This window comes from Lynx canadensis, chromosome B1, assembly GCF_007474595.2.
Source record: "Lynx canadensis isolate LIC74 chromosome B1, mLynCan4.pri.v2, whole genome shotgun sequence".
Taxonomy (NCBI): Eukaryota; Metazoa; Chordata; class Mammalia; order Carnivora; family Felidae; genus Lynx; species Lynx canadensis.
In genome coordinates, this window is record NC_044306.2 from 117,747,479 (window position 1) to 117,766,780 (window position 19,302).

The following is a 19,302-nucleotide window of genomic DNA, read 5'->3' on the forward strand; positions in this document are numbered from 1 at the left end:
GCTTGTCTCCTACATTGGACAGGATCTAGAGCAGCGCCTGACACATAATTATCACTCAATATATCATTATAATAAAGATAATATTATGACAGTAAATATTGACTGGATTGGTGAAGGCACGAACGCATATACACATTAATAAGTGACCATGAGCTCCTCAGGGGTGGTGGATGTTGTTTTGTTTACCTTTGAACCCTGACTTCACTGCTCATATACAGTGTACCTTACTGCAATTTGCTGGGCACTCCCATTTCTCCCGTTTCTCCAACCAGAGATTGGCTGGGGTGGGGGATCCAGATCCAGACCCGGGGCCAGAGTGTTGACTCCGGCCAGTAGGGGACGCCGGCGCGAGGCTCTGCCAGGACCCCAGCACCGCCCAGCGCAGAGCCGGACCGCCGTCTACGCCATGCGCGTGCTGCTGCCGATCCTGCGCACGGGTTGGGGCTGGCGCGCGTGGGCCCCAGCTGCTGCCCGCTTGCCCCCGGGAACGAGTACAGGGCCCGGGCCGCACCGCGCCATGGCCCTCTACCGCACGGAGGAGCGCGGCCAGCCCTACACCCCCGATTACCGCCTTTTCTTCAGTAAGTAGCTCGCGGGGACTCCCGCGGACGGCGCGCCTAGAGGAGGCTCGGGCTGGAGCCTGTATGGTCCGCGCGGCCTCCTCCCTCCTTCCTTTGGGTGGCCGAGCGGCCCAGGCCGCCTGCCCGCACGCGGGGACCCGCGCAGAGCCACGGAACAGCCAGCGAAGGGGACGGCGAACCCAACCCCCAAATGCGGAGCGCAGAGACGCAGGGCAGCCGGCGGCGCCGCGCCGAGTCGCCCTGGGCGCTGCCAACCGCCCTCTCCGAGCCGGGCGCGGAGCGCGCAGGGACGCCCGCGGTACCCCGCTGCGGCCGCGCAGCCTTAGGCGAGTCCCTGCCGCCATTCCGGGCTCAACGTAATTTGTCGTGGGAGGGAAGCGCAGAATCCAACCTCTGAACGGCTTCCTCGGGCGCGTAATCAAGCTCCTCCTCCCGGGGAGGGCCGCCTGCAGTTGGAGAGGCAGGCAGAACTTTGGAGGTTCCTCGTCCCGTGGGTCTTTTTCTGGGGCGACTCTGGCCAAGGATCTTGTCTCAGAAGCATGAATTTATACTCACAGGTTGGCACTTTGAATGCTGTGCTGCGTCAAGAGCCTAGTGGGCCTCAGGGTAGCCAGTGTCCTCCTCACATTGAACAAGCCCCAGAGGGCGACACGAATTGCAGGGCGCTGAGCTGGCCTGCCAAGTCGGAAAATGACCCGGGTTCCCGTTATTCTCATTTTTCTTTGCAGCCCCATGTTGCACCGTGTAGGTTAGCAATAACGCGAAAATAGCGAGGTTGGTCGAGTTGCTTTCATGCCTCATTGATTTCAGAGCCCTAAGGGGAGGAGTACTCTTTCTGTGAAGTCGGCCTTGCCTGATCGCCCATCTCGTTGGAGCACCAGCTTTGGAGGCTTTCAGATTTAAGCCCGAATCCTGGATTTTTCAGCTCTTGGCTCTGTGACCTCTGATGAGTTTCTGACTTTGCTACGCCTTGTTTTTTGTCTTATCTGTGAAACAGGGCTGTAAAGATTACAAGGTGAAGTGTATGTAGTGATTAGTCAGAGTGTATAGAATATAAATTATTATTAATAATACCTGTCTCATTATTGATACCTGTAATTTATAAAATGTTTACACGTATCCTTAACTGAACTTAGCGTCGAAGGGTATTTTATGGAAGAGGAAACTGAATTTGTATACTCTTAGGATTATGATGCAACTGATAGTGAAATACCCATATTCTTCAAAATTGATTGCTTTTTTCCTCTTTGGTACATATTTTTTTTTACATCCTTGTTTAGTCAAGACTGATCAGGTGGAGAGGAACCCTTAACAAGAAGTCCCAAGTTTCTGAATGGATGTGTTACCAAAGGTTATGTATGATGTGATGACTTTGGGCACCATTTTCTATTGAAAGAGTGTTATGAAATGGCATTTAGGTTTTTGAGTAGATAAAAGCTTGTCTAACATACATGGCATGGTAAAATTATTCTAGATTTGCAAGAAGTACAGTTAATAGTAGACCAAAAACGTCAGTACGTATTTATGAAGTGTGCTGGACGCTGTTAGACATGGCACTGGGGAGATTTTCATTATGGGCCCTGCTCTCAAGAGAGTCATAATACCAATATATTATATTATTATATAGTAATTAAGGAAAATATAAAGACACTGAAAAATATTTTACTTGCATGTTGGCTGAGAAACAATATCTTGAGGAGCCTAGAGCATATGACATAGTTGACTGAGCACTGGCTTTGGAATGGAGAGTCAGTCCTTAATCCTGACTTTGCGGTATGAGCTCTCACTTCCTGTTATTTGGGCAGGTGATTGCTTCATTTCATACAGGGCCAGTGTCTTTAGTTGTAAAATAACGCAGTTGACCTAGCATTTGATCTTCAAGGTCCTTGTTGGTGCTGCCATTCATTGATTGAAGGTGTTGGATCAATATTAGATATTCTGACATTCTCTCTTGGACAGGGCCTCTATTAGGCCATCTCCAGGGCGGAATTGGCCACTCACCATGGTTGGTTTCTCTAGCTACAAGTGTATTTCAGACTCATGAGTTGTCCTTAACTAGAACGCCAGAGATATCTTTTTTACCCAGTTAGGATAAATGACAGAAAACAAGAAAAAAAGGTTTCCTGAGGTAAATGTGCAAGAATTGGAAGGAAGGGTGGTTTGGGGGAGGGGCCAGGTGGTGAGGTTGTAATTGGAAGGCTATGTAGGGTTAAACAGTTCCTGAACCAAAACACCAGATGGCATCCTTGGCCCAGGACTGCGTACTGCTTGCTGGCAGGGGTAGGAAAAGTGAAAGGAAGCCCCTTCAGTGTGAGGGAGTACGAGGAAAACAGTGAACACATTGCTCCTTTTAAGGATGGTCTCAGATTGGGTATTTTGAACTCTGGCAGTGTCTACATGCAGCAGTAGAGTGTAGTTGTACGTGACTTCAAAGAAAAATATGAGGGGCGCCTGGGTGGCTCATTCTGTTAAGCGTCTGACTTCGGCTCAGGTCATGATCTCGTGGTTCGTGGGTTCAAGCCCCGTGTCAGACTATGTGCTGACAGCTCAGAACCTGGAGCCTGCTTGGGATTCTGTGTCTCCCGCTCTCTCTCTGCCCCTCCCCAACTCATGCTCTGTCTCTCTCTCTCTCAAAAAAAAATAAACAAGCATTAAAAAAAAATATACGAGTGTAGCACCACTTGGCTGAAAAGTGTTATTCAGCATTATTAGAGTGGAATCATTTCCCACATTTCCAAATATATCCCAATTCCCTGAAATACTACTGCATTGGGAGGTAGACCATTTTTGAGCTTCATATCTGCAAATGCTTTCTCTTTACTGCTATTCAGAAGAATCAGAATAAATGATAACTTTAATACTTTCTTTTTCCTTTTTAATTAGTGTGGACTTTTTAGAAACAGTAGTGAAGTGAGACAGAATGATGTAGAGGAAAAGGGATCTTGCAGGGAATCACCAGGCCCCTTTGGTGCCAGCCTTGTCCCTTTATTAACTTTCTGTGTGGCCTTGAGTGAGTCATTTAACCTATCTGTAACTCATTTTTTTAAACCATAGAAAGAGGAAATTGGACTAGATGATCATTTCCCAAACTGTGCCGAGTTGAGCACAGATGTACCATAGTTTATTATTAGGTTTCTTTAAACAGAGGGCTTCATGGTTTAATAAATGAGCAGAACACTTCCCATTTTATCACCATCTTGGAGAGTCACAGTGCATATTAAAGTTCTGGGAAATTCTGATGTGAAGTAACTTGTCCTAAAATTTTGACTCCTAGAGCCCTTATTTCTCATCACATTTGTTAATATCATAGTGACTCCAGAGTTTTGTGGAATTAAGTTGGGGAAGCAGTGGGTGAGATGATTTCTGAAACTTCCCAAAGCATGTGTATCAAAGAAACAATTCTACACTAATAGGCATGTCTTAATGGTCTTGGGCCTCAGCTCAATTTCTCCATCAGCAAAATGGGGATAATGCTAATAATATTATAGAACTGCTGTGGTAGTTAAATGTGTAAATATGATCAGTGTCGCACACATGGCATATGGTAAATATTTAACTTATGTTATTTCCTTTTTTTTTTTTTTTTTGAGTTCAAGATATAAGACCAAAATTCTTGTTATAATCTGTGAAGAGTGAAAACAAAAGGATGCGGATAAAATTGAATCTTTTGAATATGTCTCAATGTATTAATTCCTAGGCCTCAGTTTTAATGGATACTGCCCTGCAGTCTTTTGAATTAATTGTGAAATCATGATGAAGTTAGACTTGTTTATATGGGACCAAAGATAAGCACTGCATGTCAATGTTCCTTTGATAGTCTGTATGTTTTTGTTTTGCTAATAACTTGAAAATTCATTATTTCAGGTTTTTTACATTTTCTCAAAAGATGAGTAGAAGCTATGCTTTTCATAGTTTGCACTTTTGTTACTATGGGATGGTAGGGAGCAAGTGACTGGTTTATTTAGAGAAACAATGCTGTAGGTAATTCACATTGCTTTTATTTAGCATGAGAATGAATCATGCAGTTCTTTAACAATGAATGAATTTGTTTTATCATTTATACTAACTATGTGCTTAAGTTAAAGTTACTATTGGTTTTCTTTTAAGTACATCATTTGAGTGGTAGATGATAGAATCTGCAGTTGAATGTACCATACATTTGAACTTACTAAAATTTTCTGTGAATAATCCATACAATGTGTGTTTGAGTCTTAAATATATGAGTTTTGTAACCTTTTTTTTTTTAAGTTGGCTCATACCATGGAATTTGAATTCTGTGTAGAACATATAGAACATTATGGTTATTGTGTGAATATTGAAGAATTATTTGTACTTGGTATTCTTCATTGTTAAAGCTTCCAGTAAGTCTCTAGAAATGCTTTTAGTAATAATATGTAATAGTTTGTTGGTACTTGGCATCCATGTAGCTATCTTGTATATATACATATAACCAAATACCGGTTTTGCATTCCATTCCATTTTCTCACTTACTAATACCATTAATAAACTTACTAATACCATTAATAAACTTTGATCCTGATACAACTTGGTGTTATGAGAGAAAAACATAGGTAATTTACAAAATAATAGAATAAAATTTCAATTCAGTCTAGTTGAAGGGAAAGTTTTGACATTGGCCATGTCAAGTGTATGTATATTGATGGGCCTGAAAGAATTCATTAGTTTATGCTCAGGGATGCAGTCTGATTTTTGACAAAGTGAAATATCAAGACAGGATGGTAGGGTGACTACAGTTGTTTGTTGGATTTTCCCTCTAATAAATTTCCTATTGAATTGATAGTAAGTGAATAAAAAAGGATAACCCTAAAACAACAAATAAGAAGGACTCATCAGAGCAGGAGATTTCAGAATATTTATGGAACATGAAAAATAGTTGTAACTGTGGTTATTGATGAAACAGCATGTATGAAATCCCAGCTTAAGTATATGTGTCAAGGGTCTGTAGTTTAAGAAGAAGCCAGACTCCTTGTAGAACTGGAGAGTGGTTATGGGTGGGATGTGGCACTTATCGAGGGGTCGATATAAGTTTTATTATGGAATAGCACACAGATGCTTACCATGCAGGTTTAGGACTTGTGGGATTGGCTGGCTTCCTCTACAGAAATTGAAGAAAGTGTTTGGAGGGAAGTAGAACAACCTGATGGTATTGCCCCAGCAGAGCCTTCTACATTCTAGCACTTAGGCTCCTACCGACCCCAACCCCCAACCAGTGCAATAGCCAGCTTCTTAGGCATTAGGTGCCTCTCCTGGTTACACATCCGTTTTTCTAATCTCTTATTTTTATTATTTTTTCAAAAAAAAATTTTTAACGTTTATTCATTTTTGACAGAGACAGAGCATGAGTGGGGGAGGGGCAGGGAGAGAGGGAGACACAGAATCTAAAGCAGACTCGAGGCTCTGAGCTGTCAGCACAGAGCCCCAGATAGGGCCCGAACCCATCAACTGTGAGTCATGACCTGAGCCAAAGTTGGACACTTAGCCACCTGAGCCACCTAGGCACCCCTCTAGTCTCTTACTCTTAAATGTCAACGAAATTGTTAAGGATCACCCTCAGGCAGGCTTTCATCACTACTATTCTACGAAACTGCTTTTGTCAAAATGTGACTTCCATGTGGCAAATATAATGACCAGGTTTTTTTTTTTTTTTAATGTTTATTTATTTTTGAGAGAGTAAGTGAGTACAAACTAGGGAGGGGCCGAGAGAGAGGGAGAGAGAATCCCAAGCAGGTTCCGTATTGTCAGTGCAGAGCCCAGCTCAGGACTCGATCTCACAAACCACGAGATCATGACCTGAGCTGAAACTGAGTTGGATGCTGAACTGACTGAGCCACCCAGGTGCTCTTATAACGATGTTTTAAGTTCTCATCTCACATGAATTATCAATAGAACTTTTCAGTTGATTACTTTGTCTTCCGTGAAACATTTTTTTTCTTTTATCTCTAGGATAACATTCTCTTTTATTTTGATGGCTTCTCCAGCAGTCTTCTTTTCTGGATCCTCATATTTCTGAACTCTAACTTTTGAAATGCTCCAGGATTCAGTACTTAGCTCACATCTCTCTCTCTAGGGCAAGGGTTGGCAAATATTCTGTAAAGGGCTGTGATAGTAAATAGTAGCCTATGCAGGCCATAAGGTCTCTGCCACAACTACTTAACCCTGCCTGTAGCACAGGAGCAGCCAGAGACAGTAAAAGTCTGAACATGGCTTTGTGTTCCAACGAACCTTTATTTATACAGACTGAAACAGGCCATGGGCCAAAGTTTGCTGACTATAACCATTGCTCTCTGTGATCCCTTTTGGTCCCTTAGCTTTAGATACCATCTGTGTTTCCCAGATGTGTAACAGCCTGAATTTCTCTTGAACTCATTTTTACACATCCAGTAAGTGCAGTCTGTATTTCCGTTTCATTGTCTCAGAGACATCTCAAGGTTCATGTGTACAGGACTCCTGATCCCAGCCTCCACTCAGTTGGTTGTTTCTGTCCTCATATGTGTAACCAGCAATTTAGGAACCATTCTTGTTGCCTTTCTTACTCTCACCTCCCTTCTAGGTCAGTAGTTTCTCCCTTCATCTGTGCTTTTGAGATGTATCCAGGTGATGTTTACTTCTCTCCACTTGCACCCTTGCCACTCTATCCATCTTTCCCTTGACTGACTGCAGTCACCTGATGCTTCCCCTGCTGTCCCCTGTGTCCTCCTGTAGCTGCTTTCCATACAGAAGTCCCCTTGATCCTTTTGAAGTGGAAGTCACCTCATGTCCAGGCTCTGCTCAAAACCCCAGTGACTTTTCATGTCACTCTAAATAAATTTTAAATATTCACCACAGTCTACAAGGTCCCGTATGACCTACTGCTGGGGCTCCTCTCTGAAGTCGTCATTTACCACTCTTCCTTTGGATCATTCTGCTCTGGCCATTTTGGCCTCCTTGCTGTTCCTGTAGCATTCCTCCGTGGATGTCTGTTTGACCTGCTTCCTTACTTCATTTCTGTCTGTGCGGAAATGTTACTTACCTACCGGTGAGATCTCCATTCTTTCAGTTTAGATTGTATCCCTTCCCTTACTCCTTTCTTGCCCTTGTTTGTTTTCCTTTGTGGTACTTATTGTACCCCGTATAGTTAGAACATACCTTTTCATTGCTTCCGTACCTACGCCCCTACTTGAATATAAATTTCATAAGAACAAGGAATTTGTACACCTACGACCTAAAACTGCTTGGTATAGTATATGTGTTTGGTAAATATCCAATGAATGCATTTAAGGAAATCTTATGAATTAAATAGGAAAAAGAGAAAGTAGAAAGAAGAGAATTCGAATTTTAAGTAGTCCAACGGGTATCCTCTGAGATTTTAGAAACCTACATCCTTTAAAAAGGAAGAGGAAGCTATGAAGAAAAGATAATCACGGATGTATTAAAATGCTGTGATTGTAGAAACAAAGGACTCTGTAGAAGGTGTAGTGGGACAAATGGTGTTGTTGTTTTAAGCCACCAACTTTGTGATCATTTGTTATGGCAGTCCTGGAAAACTAATACAGAAAAGTTAGAATATAAGGTAAAGAAATCTATGAGAAAGTAGAACAAAATGTCAGACAGAAAAATGAGGTAGAAAGAGGAGACATAGAGATTTAATCTAGGTAGTCCCAACATTTGACTAATACAAGTGTCAGAAGGAATGGAGAGGTAATTACAAAGGGTTAGATAACAGAAGAGATCTAAGAATTTAAGGACCTAAGCATTCCTAGTCCCAGACGCATTATAAAATCTCAGAAAACTGAGGCTTTTATAAAGAAGATTCTGCAAGACCTGGGGCTGGGGACAGAGGAGGGAGGGAGAACAGGTCACCTGCAAAGGAATGATAATCAAACTGGTATGTGACTTACCAGCATAAATGAATGCTTAAAGACTGGAGTAGTGCCTTAAAAATTCTGAGAGAAAAGAATTTTCCCCCTACAATTTATCCAGACAACATTAATCTAGACTGAAGACCAAATAAAGATATTTCAGACATTTAAGGACTTGGGAAATTTACCTTGTATGCATCCTTTCTTACAGAACACAAATTAGGGATATGCTCCAGCAAAACAAGTAAGTAAACCAAAAAAGATGGATGAGTGCATGGGGTCCAGAAAACAGAGCTGAGCTGGAGACCAAAGAAGCAAAATCTTAGGGTGCCAAAAAAGCATTCAGTCCGTGTTGCACCAAGAGGATAGCGATTTCAAAGGGAACTGTGTAAAGAGAGAATTCCATAGTCTCTGTGGAATCTGTGAGGCATTTGAATAATTTATAGATATGATTATGACTGACAATGGAAGAAACATAATTAGAAGCACAAGTCAAAATAGAAGCCAAACAGGAAAGGAAATTTAACTGTAACACTATACTTGGCCAAAAATCAGCACATAGACAATGCTTCTCAAACTTACTTCAGTGTAAGAATTATTTGCGGATGCTTGCTAAAAATCTAGATATCCAGATCTCTTCTTAAGATTCTGATTCCCGGGGGGCTGCCTGGTTGGCTCAGTCGGTTAAGCGTTCGACTTCAGCTCAGGTCATGATCTAACGCTCTATGAGTTCCATCCCCGCGTCGGGCTCTGTGCTGTCAGTTCAGAGCCTGGAGCCTTCTTTAGATTCTGTCTCCCTCTCTCTCTCTGCCCCTCCCCCACTCACACTCTGTCTCTCAAAATATGAATAAACGTTAAAAAAAGAAAAAGATTCTGATTCCCGGGTCTCCTGGGTGGCTCGGTCAGTTAAGCCTCTGACTTCAGCTCAGGTCATGATCTCACAGGACGTGGATTCAAGCTGCTCCGCATCTGGCACTGTGTTGACGGCTCAGAGCCTGGAGCCTGCTTTGGATTCTGTGTCTCCCTGTCTCTCTGCCCCCCCTTGCTTGCTCTCTGTCTTTCTCTCTCTCAAAAGAAATAAATAAAACATTAAAAAATTTTTTGAAAAAAGATATGGGGGTTCCAAATACTTTTTTTTTTTAACAAGCACTCCCAAGTTTTTCCTATGATTAGAAAAATTTTGGAAATACACTAATAGGAAAAGCACAGAGAATTCAGTGTGATTGTAGAACATTTGTCAACCTTGAAATGAAGAAAAGATGAAAATGCAGAAGATAGAAATTAGGAGAGAGAGAGAAGAATGAGGAAAAAGCCAGTTAGTAGGGTCAAGAAATACTGTATTTGGTGGAACATTGGAATCAAGCTATAGTGTGTTAAGATTGGTCAGTAGAGAATTTAAGAGGAATACGTTGGGGTCAAATATTATATCTTAGCATTGGAAACAGTAGATAATCTCTAAAATTGGTAAAGTAAAAAATTATCATACAAATATATTATTTAGGGAGATGTAGATAATCACTAGACCTAAGGTAAGTTAAAGAGGTTAAAGTAGGTTGTTCTAAAAGTGGATCTGAATTAGAGAGAGGTGGGTACTGATGTCATTTTTTTTTAATTTTAATTTTTTTATGTTTATTCATTTTTTGAAAGACAGAGACAAACACAAGCAGGGGTGGGGTGGAGAGAGAGGGGTCCACAGAATCGGAAGCAGGCTCCAGGTTCTGAGCTGTCAGCACAGAGCCTGATGCGGGGCTCAAACTCACGAACCGCGAGATCATGACCCAATCTGAAGTCCGATGCTCAACCGACTGAGCCACCCGGCGCCCCCTGATGTCATTTTTTTAACCATGTACATGCATTGCTTTGTTTAAACAACAAAATAGGTATTTAAAAAGCAAACTGATAGCAACAACTTGGTTTTAAATCTAAAGAAACAACCAGTCTGAACTTCATATAATGAAGTTCTCACTCAAGATTTATTACTAATTTATTATTCTGAGGCTCTGAGAAAGGGCTGTCTGTACTGTGCCTCAGTTCTGTTACCTTTACAAAGTGCCATACATTGCCACAGTGCTTGCTGCATATACCACATCTCTCTGTCTATGGTTCGTATGTATAATATAGATTACCCTTTTTGTTGTATAGAGAGGATCAGGATAGATTCTACCTATCTTTAAGTCTACTTTTAGGGGCTCCTGGGTGGCTCAGTCAGTTGAGCTTCTGACTTCGGCTCAGGTCGTTGTCTCATGGTTCATGGCTTTGAGCCTTGCATCGGGCTCTGTGCTGACAGCTCAGAACCTGGAACCTGATTTAGGTGTCTCCCTCTCTCTCTCTGCCTCTTCTCCACTTTGCTCTCTTGTCCTCTCAAAAATAAATAAATAAACTTAAAAAAAAATAAATCTACCTTTAGAGATTCTTAATACTCTTTATATGGAGCATACTAACATACTCATAGCACTGACCTTAGAAAACTTTTAATGGGTTCTCGTTCCTTCCTTTGTGCATTAGGTCAGTGATTAGCTTTCTGATAATGATGCCAAGAGGACCTTTGTCTTTGCACTTACTGGATAATGCTTATGTAGATGATTTAGTGCATTCCCTTTCTTGGCTGTGGATATAGCTCACTTTTAGCACGTTTGTATTCCAGCATCTAGTACATTACCTTTTATGTACAAATTGTACATTGCTCAATTGAAAAAATTGAGAAAATTAAGTTTCAGAGAAATTGAGTGGCTTTATCAAGCTCAGTAACTAGAAGTCAGGCTCTTGATCTCTGTATTCATTGCTCTGTGTGAATTTACTGGTGTATTGCTCATCAAAGCATTATCATCTGACATTTAAAGCCATATTTTATTTTTATTTTAGTATGTGTAATTCTTTTATTCTTTTTTCTTCATTAGTACATTTTTATTTATACTGTTTCATGATCCAGATGGCTTCCAGTAGGTATGGTTATCTGAGACCACTCATTCACTAATAACTCTTTTTACTTTCCAAGATGCCAATTAGATACCACTTAAACATATGTATTGGCATTACCATAGTGTTTGAATATGATGTTTGTTTTTAAAAGTTTATTTTTTTTTAATTTTTAATGCTTATTTTTGAGAGAGAGAGAGAGAGAGAGGGAGAGAGAGAGACAGAGACAGAGAATGAGTGGGAGAGGGGTAAAGAGAGAGGGAGATAGAATCCAAAGCAGGCTCTAGGCTCTGAGCTGTCAGCACAGAGCCTGATGCGAGGCTTGAACTCACAAGCTGTGAGATCATGACCTGAGCTGAAGTCGGACGCTTAACCAACTGACCCATCCAGGCATCCGTATTTTTTTTATTTTTTGACAGCACACACATGTGCTTGTGCAGGAGAGGGACAGAGAGAGAAGGAGAGAGAAAATCCCAACCGGGCTCTGTGCTCATAGTGCAGGACTTGATCTCTCGAACTGTGAGATCATGCATGACCTGAGTGGAATCCAGAGTTGGATGCTTAACCGACTGAACCACTCAGGCACCCCTGAATATAACATTTAGATTGCAATTTAAAGAGATAGGTACCTAAGCACACTTCACAAATCTTTAGCTTTTAGCAATCACAGCTTAGGCTAGTGCCATTTTTCGCTCAGACTTGAGTAACATGCATTCATCTTAAATCTTAGTTTATTGGGGCTTGTCCCCAGTTAACAAGAGCATTGGAGCTCTAGAGAAATTTAACACCAAATCAGTGTACTAGAGGTATTTTTCACTCTTAATTACAAAGGCAGCCCAGCTATTTTGTCAAATTTCCTATACTTCCTTAATTTTAATAATGAAGTTCCCTGGTCTGTGCAACATCCTGAATTCTTAGAGCTGGGATTATTGTTAATTCCCATCACAGTGATAGGTCTCAAATGTAATTATTGATATAATCTGCTAAAGGATTGCATTTTTCTCAAAACTGCCTTATCTTTGTGACTTAAAGTGAAGAATTACAGACTGATTGCTCATTGGAACAAGACCTTCCATTTATACTTTTTTTAAATTAAAAAAATAATTTTTTTAATGTTTGTTTATTTTTGAGAGAGAGAGCGCGCACATGAGCAGGAGAGGGGCAGAGAGAGAGGGAGACACAGAATCTGAAGCAGGCTCCAGGCTCTGAGCTGTCAGCACAGATGCGGGGCTCAAACTCACTAATGGTGGGATCAGACCTGAGCTGAAGTTGGATGCTTAACTGACTGAGCCACCCAGGCGCGCCTTTTATTTATACTTTAATACATACTTTCCTTAACTGATTTTTTTTGCTCCATATTTATTTTTTAAATTGCATACATTAGTTCACTTTTTTTGTGTGAACAGTTCTGAGTTTTGATAAAATATAGATTCATTTAAATACTGTCATAGTCAAGGCATAGAACAGTTCGTTACCCCGAAATAGTTTCCTTGTGGTCTCTCTTTAGCCCCCTTACCCTGAACCCTCAAGCCCTGGCAGTCACTGATCTGCTCTTATCCCTATAGTTTTGCCTTTTCCAGAATGTCATGTAAATGGAATGGTTTGAGTCTAGCTTCTTTCACTTGGCAATAGTTCATTCTTTTTTATTTGGGACTAATATATCATTGAGTAAAACACCCATTATATGGGTGTAGCAGAGTTTATCTGTTTACTATTTGTACATTTAGTTTGCTTCCAGTTTTGATTTTGAATAAAGCCACCTATAAACATTCACTTATAGGTTTTCATGTGAACATAAGTTTTCATTTCTCTCGGTCAAGTGCTTAACAGTAGGATTTCTGGGTCAAATATTTAACTTTATAAGAAATTGCCACACTGTTTTCCAAAGTGTCTATCATTTTCAGTTTTCACTGCCATAATTTATTTTAATAGAAAATAAAGGTGACCCATTTAAGTATCTGTGTTACTTATAGAAAAGTAAATAATCATGCAGCAAACTGATAATTTCATTTCTTGTGTTACTCACAGAGGATTTTAAATTCAGGCAGAGAATTTGACGTTTGATCTGGTATGGAAAAGCATTTTTTTAAGATGCATCTTTTTTAACTAATGAAAAGAGCTTTATAGGTCATGGCAAGATTTTTATATATTTTGTCACTTATGTACTCTTAGTCATCTTTATCCTACCTTGTACATGATCTTTCATGCACAACTCCCTTGTTCCTAGAGTGGGAAAAGAAAAATTACATGAACTTTTTGGACGGAAAAATGAAATTGTAATAGAGATGTATTTATTGAATGCCTACTAAGTGCTGGGTACTTTCTGGATGCTGGGGACTGAGGAGAGAGCATAACAGAACAAATGAAAACAAACAACAGAAACTCCTTCCTGCAAGAACTTTAGTAATAAGTGCTAAGGAAAGCCTGTGAAGCATGAGAAGAAGAAATGCAGTTTTGGTGGAGTGAGAGCCATTGTTAAATTCTATGCTTCTCACTTTAGTGGGCTGACGCCACAGCTTGTTTTTGTTTATTTATTTTGTTTTATTTATTTTGTTTATTTTATTGTGAAATAATTTCAGATTTGGCAGAGTTGCAAAGATAGTACAGAATTCCAGTATATCTCTTACCAACTTTCCCCAAATGTTAATATCTTTCATTAACAGTGTACATTTTTTAAAACTAAGAAACCAACATTGGTACCAACTGTGAACTCCAGATTTTATTTGGATATGACTACACTAATGTCATTTTTTTCTTACAGAATCCAGTTCAGGGTACCACATTATACTTAGTTATTGTATTTCCTTACATTCCCCCCAATCTAACAATTTCTCAGTATTTCCTTATTTGTTTTATGAGTTTGAGACTCTTAAACAGTATTGGTTAATATTGTGTAAAACGTCCCTCAGTTTGGATGTATCTGCTGTCATTCTTGTGATGAGAGTGCGGTTATGGGTTTGGGGGAAAAATACAAGTGAAGTACATACCCTTCTCATCACAGCATATCAGGAGGTACATGTTATTAACATGACTTTTCACTGGTGATGTCAACTTTGATCACTTGGTTAAGGGTACTTCTTGCCAGAGTTCTCTACTGTAATGTTATTGTTTTTCCCTTTCTATGTTGAAGTGAGTCAGTCATTAAGTTTAGTCTGCACTCTGGGAGAGCAGGGTAAGCTTTCCTTCTTGGAGGGGCGACATCTATATGTATATATTTCTTGGAATTTTTTGTAAGAAATGTTTGTCTCTTCTCCCTCATTTATTTATTTATTTTTTTTCTTTTTTTTTTTTTTTTTTTCAACGTTTATTTATTATTTTTGGGACAGAGAGAGACAGAGCATGAACGGGGGAGGGGCAGAGAGAGAGGGAGACACAGAATCAGAAACAGGCTCCAGGCTCTGAGCCATCAGCCCAGAGCCCGACGCGGGGCTCGAACTCACGGACCGCGAGATCGTGACCTGGCTGAAGTCGGACGCTTAACCGACTGCGCCACCCAGGCGCCCCTCATTTATTTATTTAAACAATCATTTATTTGCATTAGTGGGTCTCTTGTATTATTTATTTAATAATTTGGTTTGTGATCGAATACTCTTGTTATTTGTTCCTCAGTTTGTTCCACCTTTGACCTTTGGGAGCTCTTGTAGATTGGCTCCATTTCCTTTCATCTTGTATACTTTTTGTCCCAGCCTTAGAATCCACCTCTTCTTTAAGAAGTCCTAGTTCTTTTTACTGGAGAATAGTATTTGGAAACCCAAGATTTGGGAGCTGAGTATACTCATTGCTATTAGGCTGTCAGCCAGTTCATGTTTTATTTTGTTAATTTTTTTTTTAAAGTCTAAATTTGAAAATTATGACAAAGAGGTAGCAGGCCAGAAATAAAACATATCCTGACTTAGGTAATTATAAACTGAAAAATTTTTGTGGCTGTATTAAGCCCAGCTTTTAAAATATGCATTTTTATATGCAGTGAAGATAAGACAGTTTCTATTATTAAAGTTTGTTTTTGTTTTAAGCTTACCTTAATATAAACATTCTTATCACTGAGTGGAAACAAATGATTTGTTCTTTTCTTTTAATTGGGTAGGATCTTTACATCCTGTTCATAGGATTGTAGACAGAAATTGGGAATTCTGTTGTTAGATTACTCCTCTGAAAAGTGACATCAGTTTTAATCCAGTCACTTATTAATGAGTATCTGTTCACAAGTGAGATATTTCATATTTGGGGCTTTAGTCAATTTTAGACATTTTCTGCTTTGGATGTGTTAAGCTAGAGAGAGAAGTACAGTTGATCCTTGAACAATGCAGGGTTAGGGGCACCTGCCCACTTCACAGTTGAAAATCCACGTATAACTTTTGACTCTTCAAAAACTTAACTTCTTTTTTTTTTTTTTTTTAACATTGATTTATTTTTGAGACAGAGACAGAGCATGAACGGGGGAGGGGGAGAGAGAGAGGGAGACACAGAATCGGAAGCAGGCTCCAGACTCTGAGCCATCAGCCCAGAGCCCGACGCAGGGCTCGGGCCCACGGACCGCGAGATCATGACCTGAGCCGAAGTCGTACGCTTAACCGACTGAACCACCCAGGCACCCCTCAAAAACTTAATTTCTAATAGCTTATATTGACTGGTAGCCTTACTCATAACATAAGTAGTAGATTAACACACATTTTGTATGTTACATGTATCATATACTGTATTCTTACAATAAAGTAAGCTAGAGAAAAGAAAATGTTACTAAGAAAATCATAAAGGAGAGAAAATATATTTACAGTATTATATCAAAAAAAATCTGTACCTAAGCAGTTCAAACTTATGTTGTTCAAGGGTCAACTGTAAATTATTTCAGTAAACCAAATGTGGATTATTTGGTATGTATTCTCTGTGGTCATCATATTGGGGCAAGTTTTAAAAGTCGAATTAAACTTTAAATTGGGAGTTAAAGTTAATTTCGAAAAAACTTTAAAAACTCCTTTTAGGTTTAAAAGTGGATAAGGATATAATTGCTCTGAAGAACAGGATAGTTCATTGCTTTAAATCTGTATTTTTATTTTTGTTTTTTGTTTTTCCTTTGCAGAGAATGTAGCTGGTGACTACATTTCCCCCTTTCATGATATTCCTCTGAGGGTGGACTCTACAGAGGTATAGTTTTTAACTTGTTTTGGGGGTGACAACATGTACTTCTAGTATCACCACAAAATACTTTTTAGAAGCATTTTGAAAGGAAAGAATGTGGGTTGGAAGTCAAGAAGGATAACAGAGTTATCACAACAGGATTGTAAGCCTCCTTCATGAATTAGAATTAGTGTGAGAATAGCATCATTCCAGGAGGAAGGTTATGGAACACTGATGTGGGATTGGTGCTGCCTTCCAGCCCTTCAGAGGCCTGGACTGTCAATAAGATGGCTGCAGGGAGAATAATAGTGAAGATTTATTGAATGCTCATAGTGCTTATCCAAGCACTGTGCTCAGAGCTTGAGTTGCATTATCTGAGTACAGCTAGGGCTACTGTTATTACCCTTATTTTGCTAATGAGGTTCAGTACCTTGCCCCTGGTCACAAATCTATCGTCTGTTGTGGGAAGTGGGATATGAATTTAGGTGCTCTAACTCCAAAGGTTGTATTCTTAATTGCTCTTGTGCAATCATTCCAGCTCATTACTTCTAAGTAGTATTCAGCTGCAGGACAGGAGGTCATATAATCTGGAGAGAGAAAGAAGGCAAAGAGAGGGCAGAAAGAACTCCATTTTACTGTATGTATGTCCATGTGTTTTGTTTTGGCCGGTGAACAGTCCAACCCAAATATCTCCTGTCTCCCAACACCACTGCTTGCTTTTGGCCAAAAGTGCATGCATTTATTTATTCACTTACTAATTTCTTCTTTCAGTAAACAGTTCTTGCAGGCTTATTATGAGCTAGACGGCATTCCAGGCACTAGGGTTGCAGCAGTGAGTAAGATAGATAGGACATATAGTTCCCACTCGATGGAAGGAGGTGGACAACCAGGAAACAAGTCAATCAGAGAATGTTAAGTGCTGTAAAACTAGAACAGGATAATGAAAGGAGTGATTGGTGGGTGCTGCTTCATGTGTGGGTGTACCATGACAAAATCTGTTCACCTAACAAAAAATATTTTGTGGAATCAGGTAGTAGGTAGGGGTGGCGGTGGAACAAAGAATGGACTAGAAACATTCCAGTGGGCATGATATTCTGCCTAAGGAGAATGGGTTTTGGGGAATATGAGAAAGTTGAGAATAGGGCAGGACTAACATAGAACAGGATATGCCTGTGAATTCTGGGCACGTGGGGATTGGTACACACAGTGGTTGTGTACGTAAGTTTCTCCCATCCTCAACTATAATGATTAGAACTGTTGCACCTTGTACTTTGGGAGGTGGTTATTTTAGGAACAGAAATAATGTTTCAGGGCCTACTTGGGATAGTCATTTTTCTGTTTTGTTTCCTTCTTTGGTGTTTTTTGTTTGTTTTTGTTTTTTTGGTGTGTAAAGGTTACATGTAAGTGTGAGCATTTGTGAATGGAGTAATTTTTCTTCCCAACCCATCATGTAGTCTTTTTTAATTTAAAAGTGCTTGATGGAGGCGTAGTAATCACACCTTTGTGGAATTTACAGGCAGGAGGTGTAGCTGAGTACTTTCATGGCTTGTTAGTCATGCTCCCTAGAGTTTCATTTCAATAATGAAATGACTGTTTTAAGTGTAATCACGGGAGACTGACAGTCTTTCCTTTAAGACCGAACAGAGCCTTTGCTTATTTTTATAAAAACTAGGAAAATATACTTGAAAGCGATTTAGCTTTTCTAATAATTTATTTTATGAAACACCTTGATGCTCATGCACTGGGGATGCAAATGCTGAGAGAAAAGAAACTGGGCATTCGGTAGTTCTCTGTTGAACCCGGTGTCTGGACAGCTTCTATAGTGGAATATTTCTGCAGTAGGCTTACTTGGATTGCTTTGCAGTGCAGGTGTATTCTTTGATGAGATATTACAATCACAAATACCATCTTTTCTTTTATAGGAAAATGGCATTCCTACAAAGAGAGCACGAAATGATGAATATGAGGTATATCTAAAGGTTTTTATTTTTGTGAATCACTTCTGTTGTCCGTTAAAGACCTCGATGATTGTTTGCATTTGTAAAGTGCTTCTAAAGTTTTCCCCTCTATGAAGATTTTTGTGTGCGTTCTGATGTTTTCATTCTTCCAATATGTGTGTATGGCAGCTAGGGATGATCTTACCATTTCATTTCTTTTTCTTGTTTATAAAATCAAATTTACCGTTTTCTTTATTGCACACTTTTTAAAGTGTACAGTTCAGTGTAGTTAGGTACTTCCGCATGTGCAGCCATCACCACCGTTCATCTCCAGAATTTCTTCTCAGACTGAAACTCTGCCCACTGAACAGTGACTCTCCGTTCCCTCCTTCACCCAGCCCCTGGTAACTACTATTCCATTTTCTATTTATGAATCTGACTATTCTAGGAATCCCCTTAACATTTCAACTTATAAGTGAAAAACCAGAGAGAGTCAGGAACAGAACCCAGGTTTTAGTAGCAAGTTACTTATCATGGTAGATAGTCTAAAGTAAAGGTACTTTATGAAAATTGGTCACTTTGTCATTTTTTTATTATAAGGAAAAAGGTGGTTTGAGAGGCTGTTTTAGAATGCAGGGACAAATCTTTTTGGGGATAGAGGAGGAAAAAAGACCACCTATATGCTAGAATAAACATGTTCTAAATATATCTTTTAAATATGTGACTGTCAAACCTTCAATAGTTGTTGACTTAGGCCCAGAACGTCTGACTGATGTCTGTCATCTCATCTCATGTTGTTGATGCCTTTTTATCTTACTGATGCCAGACAGCATTTCTTATCACCTTCCTCAGCCTTCTTTTCCCTTCAACTTTATTTCCATCTTTTTTTTCTCT

At 39.8% G+C, this 19,302-nt stretch overlaps 1 protein-coding gene across 2 annotated transcripts in view; it reads left to right on the forward strand.

Moving 5' to 3' along the window:
• Nucleotides 1-229: 229 nt before the first annotated feature.
• Nucleotides 230-19,302, forward strand: part of PPA2 (inorganic pyrophosphatase 2) — a 96,261-nt gene continuing 77,188 nt past the window's right edge. The window contains exons 1-3 of one of the 2 annotated variants that reach the window (XM_030313328.1): nucleotides 230-581; nucleotides 16,434-16,498; nucleotides 18,394-18,438. In XM_030313328.1, coding sequence (XP_030169188.1) covers nucleotides 407-581; nucleotides 16,434-16,498; nucleotides 18,394-18,438 — 285 coding nt within the window. In that variant the 5' untranslated portion in view covers nucleotides 230-406. The remainder of the gene's footprint in view (nucleotides 582-16,433; nucleotides 16,499-18,393; nucleotides 18,439-19,302) is intronic. The other variant, XM_030313327.1, reaches the window with a different exon arrangement.